The sequence below is a fragment of the Pseudophryne corroboree genome, chromosome 5 (genome assembly GCF_028390025.1).
Source record: "Pseudophryne corroboree isolate aPseCor3 chromosome 5, aPseCor3.hap2, whole genome shotgun sequence".
Lineage (NCBI taxonomy): Eukaryota > Metazoa > Chordata > Amphibia > Anura > Myobatrachidae > Pseudophryne > Pseudophryne corroboree.
This window is the reverse complement of record NC_086448.1, coordinates 500,201,053-500,210,497: the sequence shown is the minus strand read 5'-3', so window position 1 is coordinate 500,210,497 and position 9,445 is coordinate 500,201,053. Positions and strand designations below refer to the sequence as shown.

The 9,445-nt window shown below is 42.9% G+C and overlaps 1 protein-coding gene across 1 annotated transcript in view; it reads left to right on the top strand.

Moving 5' to 3' along the window:
* The first annotated feature begins 3,722 nt into the window (after nt 1–3,722).
* BCL2 (BCL2 apoptosis regulator) overlaps nt 3,723–9,445 on the top strand; it is a 257,216-nt gene continuing 251,493 nt past the window's right edge. The window contains exons 1-2 of the mRNA XM_063923016.1: nt 3,723–4,469; nt 4,802–5,838. Of these exons, the coding sequence (XP_063779086.1) occupies nt 5,077–5,838 (762 nt within the window). The 5' untranslated portion in view covers nt 3,723–4,469; nt 4,802–5,076. The remainder of the gene's footprint in view (nt 4,470–4,801; nt 5,839–9,445) is intronic.

Genomic DNA, 9,445 nt, shown 5'->3' with positions numbered 1-9,445 from the left:
CTGCCCCAGTAACTGTAATAATATGCTCCAGGCCCCCTCCCCTACTGCCCCAAATAATATGCATTCCAGACACAGCCCCAGTAATAGACTGCACCAAAGTATGCTCACACAGTCAGTCACTCACAGCCTCCGCACATCAGGCTCACCACTCAGGGCTCAGCAGGGCAGGCACTGGCCCAGGTCATGACAGCGGCAAGCCAGGACAATCAGACTCGGGAGGATAGTCATGGACAGGCAGAGGCTGCAGGCACTCCACCGCACTGGTGCTGGTCTGCTCCACTGCTGTAAAAAATGGCGCACTGACGGGCCTCCAATTAGTACATCCCGTCCTGACACTGAGAAGGAGGAGGACAAGGCCAGAGGGTCCGGGCGCGGAGAAGATGCTGTAACTGCTCTCAGGCACTGTGGTGGCGGCGGCGAGCAGTCTCACAGTCAGTGTTGCTCAGCTGGCAGCCGCTACAGTACACTTACTGAGTCAGATCATCATGACCGGGGTCGCTAGAAGTACGGGACTCTGTGGCTTCTAAGTTTTAAATGTACGGGGGCAATCGCCCTTTCCGCCCCCCTTTAAATCTGCCACTGGTGCACTGGGGGGTAGTGTATGAAGTGGTTACAAAAAGTGGAGAAGTAAGCCAGTGGAGAAGTTGCCCATGGCAACCAATCAGCTGCTACTTATAAAGAATGCACTTGATAAATGTTACTTCAATGCTGACTGGTTGCCATGGGCAATTTCTTGCCTAGCGCATTTCTCCACTCTTTTCACTGCTTCATACATTTTTTATATGATACTTTGACAGTAGTTCCTACATAACTTTATATTTTAATGCGTGTCAGCATACAGTATGTAAATACAAGCAGGGAGGTTGGGAGGTCACCGTGGCCCAGGTACTGGAAGGAGGAGGAGGCATGGCCAAATCTGAGAGGTATGGCCACACGCCCTCTCCCAAAAAAATATAAATGAACAATAGTAAGTCCCTTTCGACAACTGGCAAACGATACACACTTACCCCCTCAGGTGCCCTAAACACAGGAGCCAATCTTGGAACATAATGGAAAGGCAAATGCTTGTCAGAAAGCATGTGTGAGGGGTGTAATCACTTACAGTATATGGTTTTTTTCGTGGAGTGTGCTATATACATAGGCTTGCATAATATCCCTTTGATCTGTGACACCTATGATTTACACGGGTTCTGTGGCTGGCTAAATTCAAGCCTGCATTTCAGCTGGTTTTAATCAGCCACAGAACCTGTGTAAATCATACTGTACGTGTCCCAGATTAAAAGAATATTCTGGCAACCTTATGCATACTGTACATGAGTTTATACCCATGTATACAAGACCTTATAAAATAACCTTCTCTTAAAGAATAAAATACAAAATATGTGCTTTAATGTACGAAAAAATCTACACAATATAAATGGCAAGTATATGTCATGTAACAGAACAATTCTACTTCATGTAAACCTATTTTTTTTTTTTTTAAGTGATGATCAGCAGTCCATTAAAATTTTATTGAGACAAAGGAAAATACAGACACATGGGTATATTTAATAAGCATTGGATTTTCAAAACTTTGTTTTTATGCCGATTTTGCATGCCATATTTAAAAGGGCAATTATTACCAGTTATTTATATAGCGCGCACACATTCCGCAGCGCTTTGCAGAGAATATTTGCCCATTCACTTCTCTCCCTGGCCCAGTAGATCTTACAATCTGTATTCACTATCGCATGTATACGCACACACATACACACTAGGGTTAATTTTTGGCAGGAGCCAATTAACCTACCAGTATATAATTGGATTGTGGGAGGAAACCAGAGTACCCGCAGGAAAGCCATGCAAGTACGGGGAGAATATACAAACTCCACACAGTTAGGGCCATGGTGGGAATCGAGTCCACAATCTCAGTGCGTGGCAGTAATGCTAACCATTACACCATCCGTACTGCCCGTGAATCAGGTTTGTTATGCAGTAAATACAGTAGTATTGCCCTTTAAATCTGGAGTGTAAAATTGGAGAAAAATAGAGGGCTTCGAAAATCCATTGATTAGTAAATATGAGTCATATATGTAACTCAAGAATGTAGCATTGGCAAGTGCAAAGTGCAGTAAAACTTTTCTTACTTGGATTAATAATTGGAATTCTATGAAGTGGATCTTTCAATAACGTTTTGAGTAATTCACACTCAAGACTATGTAAAATAGTTAAGATTCTCTAATAATATGTTTTGTGGATATTACGCAGTACAGATGGTGTAATGGTAAGCATTAGTACCTCACAGCACTGATGTCATGGGCAGGGGTGTATCTAGGGGTCTGAGCGCCCCTGGCATCTTAAGGAACTGGCGCCTCCCACACCCAGGGACACAGAGGGGGGAGTTACAGATAGGCTGAGGTCAGGGACACTGAGAGGGAATTACGGGGAGGGTGCGGGCAGGGATACTGAGGGGGAATTATGGGATGGGTGCGGGCAGGGATACTGAGAGGGAATTACAGGAGTGTATGGGCAAGGTCACTGAGGGGGCAGTTATAGGGATGGTGCGGGCAGGAACACCGAGGGGGAATTACAAGGAGGGTGCGAATAGGGACACCGAGGCGATATATGCACACATACATACCGTTAAAAAACCCTCTCTAGGTGTGATGGCACTACATGTCTCAGCAAATCCAGTTGACAAGGTGTGCTGGGACTTGTAGTTTCACACAGCTGGACAGGCAGTCACTGGTCTAGATACCGCTCCATACAGAGCTCTTTGTAAGCTGTGGTCCAGACTGCCAGGATAGACTATGCAGTGTAGCTACAGTACACCAGAAAATGTACAGGTATGCGCATGGTGCACTGCTGACTGGTGCTGATTGTACAGTGGCTGGTGTTTGGTGACAGACTGCGTGGGACCAATGAGAAGGGGAGCGGATGAGGAAGAGGAGGTGCCTCGCCCCTCCCCATACCTGGAAGTGCCCTGCTCCCTGGCTATATTCACCATCATTGTGACTCTAGTCACAGAGAGTGTCAGAGTGCAATACGCTTCTGAGAGTCTTGCAGTGGATGAGCACTGCTAAGGGATGTAGTGAGAGTGAGAACTACTATGTCATTCTACACCCTGGCGCGGGTGGCACTGCCGGGTGGCACCCCTTCCTTGGCCGGCGCCCCTGGCAAGTGCCATCCTCGCCAATAGGAAGATACACCCCTGGTCATGGGTTTGATTCCCACCATGGCCCTAACTGTGTGGAGTTTCATACTCTCCAACTATACCTTTTTGGCAGGTACAGTACCTTTTTTCTGTGGTCTGTACCAATTTTTGGTTCTCCAAATGTCAGTTGAAAGTATAGGAAAAGGGGTGTGACCATGCCCCCTTTACCCGTAACCACACCCCCTTTCCTCATTTGTACCGATTTTTAGCTCTAAAATGTTGGAGGGTATGGAGTTTGTATATTCTCCCCGTACTTGCGTGGGTTTCTTCTGGGTACTCCGGTTTCCTCCAACATCCAATCCAAAAGTATACTGGTAGGTTTATTGGCTCCCGACAAATTAACCCTAGCGTGAATGTGCGTGCATGTACATGTGTTAGGGAATATAGACTGTAAGCTCCACTGGGGCAGGGACTGAATGTGAATGGCCAAATATTCTCTGTAAAGCGCTGCGGAATATGTATGCACTATATAAATAACTGGTAATAAATTATAATAATAATAATATTGATTGGAATTGCTGGACTGCACCTTAAGCAAAAAAATATTTGCACACTGCATTTTACTGATATGTGAGGTAAAATGCAGAGTGCATACAAAACAGAGCCCTCTAGAGGGAGCTGTAAATCACTGGCATGTGTATTCAGCATGAAAAAAAATAGAAGGAAATCAATTCAGACCGCCCAACACAAGATATATTCTCTGCTGTTCACACACACACACATACACACAGAGTCACACACACTCACACACGCAGGACAGCATTCAGCGGGCAGCAGCGTCCCGCCTCCTCCAGCACACACTCTACTACAGGGAGGCAAGATGAAGGCAGGAAGCACAATAAAAAGAAACTGAATGACAGACAAATATAAACATTCCTGTTGTTTGCCCATTGCAAGCTATGACTGATACTACCCAGAGATTATTGCTGCCTGTGTTGGATTAGTTGAGGGGGATTTTATGTCGTTGCCCTGGCTGAGAAGCATATGTGTGGTGTATGCTAGAGACTGAATTAATGGGAGTGCATACATTGCTGCAAGAGCTTGGATTAGAGGAGAAAAATTACATTTGGGGCTTTTCTGCGGCTCCAGGGTTGCCTGGGTGGCCTGTGAAGCATTTGCATTGCAGGGATGCTTATGTGACATTCGGGCACGTTCACTGATGCATTCAGTTGTCCCTGAGGATTTAAGTCGATATAGCCTCAGGATTTCTGGAAGTTATTTCATGGATTCAAATGAACAGGGAAGTCCAACACCAGAACCTTATTTGGGGAAGCGAGTGAGTATATATAATTCATTAGTGCTTACATTATGTATGCTGGCTGTGTGCATCTATTTAAATACAGGTTAGTGCATTGTGTATAAATAACAATTTATATAAATTTTATTTTTATATATATATATATATATATATATATATATATATATTATTTATGTGTGCGTGTCTGTGATTTTACCTTTTTCAGCAGTTCTTCAGCATTTAGCTGTCCTTTTATTTTTTTCATTCTCCTTCAGTGTGCAACCTACATATACATACACATTTGTAAAGTTATGTGTGATACACAAATGGAAAACCCACATAAGCATTAAACAAATGTGTTTGTATTTCAGCGTGAAGAAGGGAATGTCCCTTAAAAACTGACGATGAAAACAGCTTCAGGGGGGAAATTACAGTAAATGTACAGAACTCCACTGGAAGGAAGAGGAGGGGGATACAGATACTGAAGAATGAAAGAACATCAGAAGGACCAAACACTCACAACTAAAGTGTAAGGGTTGCAGTCATTTGTTTTGAGATCTGGGAGGGGTTAGTTCTTTCTATAAAAATTTTGTATTAAGATTTTATTTTTTTACCACTGAATTCAAACCAGCCATTCTTTGAAACTATGGCTCATCCTAGGAGAGAAGGGTACGATCATCGTGACATAGTGGTAAAATACATTCATTATAAGCTGTCACAGAGGGGCTATGAATGGGAAGAAGGGAGACAAATTTCTTCTGCGTTGTCACATTCGTCTGCTGCTAATAATAATCTAACTAATGATGCAGAGGTTTTTTCCATACCTGGTGGTCAAACTGGACAACCTCTTGCTTTAGATGTGCCTGCTGCTTCCTCTTCAAATAACGAATCTCCAAGTAATGCTCCAGTTCCTCTTGTAGAAAGTGCACCTGCTGCTCCCAGAAGCTCTGCCTCTGCTGCTGTTTCCCCAGTCCCTTTACCCCAGGCAGATTTGGATGTTGCCCAGAGAGAACGGAATGTTGACCAAGATGAGGAGGGTCAACCACCAGATGATGATGATAATGGTCAAGATGCCCCTTTACAACCTGTACCTCCTGCATTATTTCAGACACTGAGCCGTGCAGGAGATGAATTTTCCAATATGTACCAACAAGACTTCAGACATATTTCAGGGCTCCTCCATTTAACTCCATCCACAGTTCGTCTTCGTTTTGCTGCAGTGGTGGAGGAGCTTTTTCATGATGGAGTAAACTGGGGTCGAATTGTAGCTTTCTTTGAATTTGGAGGAGTAATGTGTGTGGAGAGTGTGAACCGAGAGATGTCTCCTTTGGTGGACTCCATTGCAGGATGGATGACTGAGTACCTTAATAGACATCTGCAAAACTGGATCCAAGAACAGGGAGGATGGGTATGTTATACGTTTTTATGTTTGTCTTTAAAACACTAATTTGCATATTGCTTTGGTATAGTTACTGTGGGTTTGAAAAGAGAGGTAGAAGGTTGAAAAATATTGCTGGAAACAGATTCTTCAGAAATCATAGAAGAAGTCCTTCAAACCAACTAGTGAAACCTGTGACTGTTTTTACTGTAATTGAAGACTTTAAAATGCCCAGTGGCGCTGGTGAGGTTTCTTGAAGCTTCTCATTGTGAACTGTGCTTGTCAAGTTCTTCTTCTGTCCAAATTTTCACATACAATGGCAAAAATTAGGATTTTCCCTTTACCCTGAAATGTAAAGTAATATTTTGTTTACAAAATCTATTAGTTACCTGATATTCTTTATTATTAATATAAAATCTTGCAAGTTAAGTGTGTACTGACCTTGTATGCTCATGCGGTCTATACTGATCTGTATGATATATAGAACTTATGGGAAAAGTTTGGTTACCTAGAGTATAGTTGTACATAAAAGTAAAGTAGCTGTTAAATCAAATCTAATTGATACTGGCTTTTTTATGTTGGCTGAAAATACTTCCAAAATGGAAGCATGTTCCTATTCTCCTGTGCTTTGTTCATTTGTTCTCGAACTCTGGGCATAATTCAGACCTGGACGCTGCAGTGGCAGCATTCGTAGGCTGAAGGCCAGTGCAGTGTGCGTGCGCGCAGAAGCCACACACTGCGCGTGCGCACACAGTGAGATGCGATGACATCTCACTTATGCCATCGCCTCTGCCTGATTCACATACAGAGGCGGTCGCGGGGCATGTTGGGGGGGGGGGGGTGCGGTCCAGACAACGGAGGTGTGTCCGGACCATTGCTAGGGCAGGTCTAGGCGGCTGAGTGACATCACCCTGGATGCTGCTAAGAGAAGGGACGAGACCTCCTAAGAGGTAAATATCCTTTTAGTAAACCATTACAGCACCACCTTGAAAAAAACTATGTTGGTCAAAACACGTCGGTGCAGTGCCTACAAGGAACATTTAGTGACTTTTAGGGGGCTCCACTCTCTTGGACCAGCTAGTAAGACTTTTCCCGGGACTTTTACATTACTTCCAGTGGTCATTTTAGAGATATGGACGTAACGCCAGCGCGTTTTTATATTAAAATGGAATATATTTCATGTTTTCCAATAAATTGTGTAATCCCCTATACAGTTTGGATTGGCAACAGTATCCAATTGCTAAGAGGATTACATACATCTCAGAAGTATGCATTCATGTGAGCATCTATTCTATAAAGACACACTTATATGTTTCGTCACTTCACTCTTATGTAAGAGACAAAGGGGGTAATTCAGGCCTGATCGCTGCTGTGCATTTTTGCACAGCGGGCGATCAGATCCAAACTGCGTATGCACCGCAATGCACAGGCGCGTCGCACGGGTACAAAGCGGATCACCGCTCAACAATGGTTTGTACGACGGATACATTCGCACGGGCGATCGCAAGGAGATTGACAGGAAGAAGGCGTTTGTGGGTGTCAACTGACCGTTTTCAGGGAGTGTCTGGAAAAATGCAGGCGTGTCCATGCGTTTGCAGGGAGGGTTACTGATGTCAATTCCGGTCCCGGACAGGCTGATGTGATCGCAGCAGCTGAGTAAGTCCTGGGCTGCACAGAGACTGCACAAAATCAGTTTGTACAGCTCTGCTACACATGCGATCGCACACTTGCACAGCTAAAATACAACCCCTGTAGACGGTGACTATCTGAGCGCAGCAGTACAAAAATTGCTTGCTAGCGATCAGGTCTGAATTAGGCCCAAAGTGAGCAACTTTCTTGACTGAATCGCACATGATGAACCTCTATAAAGAATAAGAGATCACCCTTCCATAATAATACTTGGTTATCCTAAGCATGTTATACAATCATACATAATTATCCGAAAGGTTTTACACCATATACAATTTTCTGTTTTCTTTGTATATACCAATTGGAGAATATACCCCGTGTTGGTGAAACCCAAGCGTCCACAAAGAACTTGAAGGAGAAGTATTACCTTTTATCCTTCCAGTAGAGCGCTAAATGTACTTTCTCTTTTAAAACATTGTTACTATTGTCCAGTTTTAGATAATACCGGGACACATCTACAGCCGCTCTTTTTCTGCACACTAGAGATGCTCATTTTCTGAACAGTCTCAAATAGCACATGTCTGGCTCTCCATGTTAATTAGTCTACCCTTCACTTTAAAGTAATAAAATGTTCTGTTTGTTTCCTAGGTTTAAGGGACCTATGTATTAATAATTGCGGCAATACTGTGATTGTTAACAAACCCGTACTCTTCAGAGTTTGGTATATAGAGGTCATTGATAATAATTGGGATTGCATTCTGCAGCGCTAATTAGATTTTATGTGAAATCTGGCTGAGGCTATACATAAAAATATTCAGAACTGCAGTTTCTACATAATTTTTGGGAGAAAAAACTTTGCAAAATAGACCCCTCAGTAATATTGATATTGATATGCTATTTTTTGGGTTTAGGCTTGTTTATTAAAAGATAATAAAATGACACTAAGGTACACCATAAGCCATAGGGTATATTTACTAAGATGGGAGTTTTTTTTTAGAAGTGGAGATGTTGCCCATAGCAACCTATCGGTATCTACTTAACACGTATCTAGCTGCTTCTAGAAGACAATAGTTAGAACCTGCTTGGTTGTTATGGGTAACATCTCCACTTCTAAAAAAAAACTCCCACCTTATTATTCCCACCCACATTATTCCACCTTAGTAAATATACCCCAGAGAGTTATCGATGAGATGTTAACTCGTTCTTGTACTAACCTACTAGTAAAACAGAACAGGACTCATAGGGAGTTGATCAGATTCAGAGTTGATTGCATCAGCAAATTTGTTAGCAGTTGGGCAAAACCATGTGCCCTGCAGGGGGGGCAGATATAACATGCGCAGAGAGAGTTAGATTTGGGTGTGGTGTGTTCAAACTGAAATCTAAATTGCAGTGTAAAAATAAAGCAGCCAGTATTCACCCTGCACAAAAACAAAATAACCAACCCAAATCTAACTCTCTCTGCAAATGTTATATCTGCCCCCCCTGCAGTGCACATGGGGGGTAATTCCAAGTTGATCGCAGCAGGAATTCTGTTAGCAGTTGGGCAAAACCATGGGCACTGCAGGGGAGGCAGATATAACATGTGCAGAGAGAGTTAGATTTGGGTGTGGTGTGTTCAATCTGCAATCTAATCTGCAGTGTAAAAATAAAGCAGCCAGTATTTACCCAGCACAGAAACAAAATAACCCACCCAAATCTAACTCTTTTGGTTTTGCCCAACTGCTAAAAAATGTCCTGCTGCGATCAACTTGGAATTACCCCCATGGTTTTGCCCAACTGCTAACAAATTTGCTGCTGCGATCAACTCTGAATTACCCCCATTGTCCTCTGAGGACGTCTCTACCATCTACTTTGTTATAAATACCATTTATGTAGAATGTGCAAAGTCAAATCTACCTGTTTGAATTTCCAAAGAGTAAGGGCAAATGTGAAACAACAGAGATCTATCATTTTAAACCAAAAATCTAGACATCTATAAATCTAAATTTTTAAATATTTCTCTTCTACA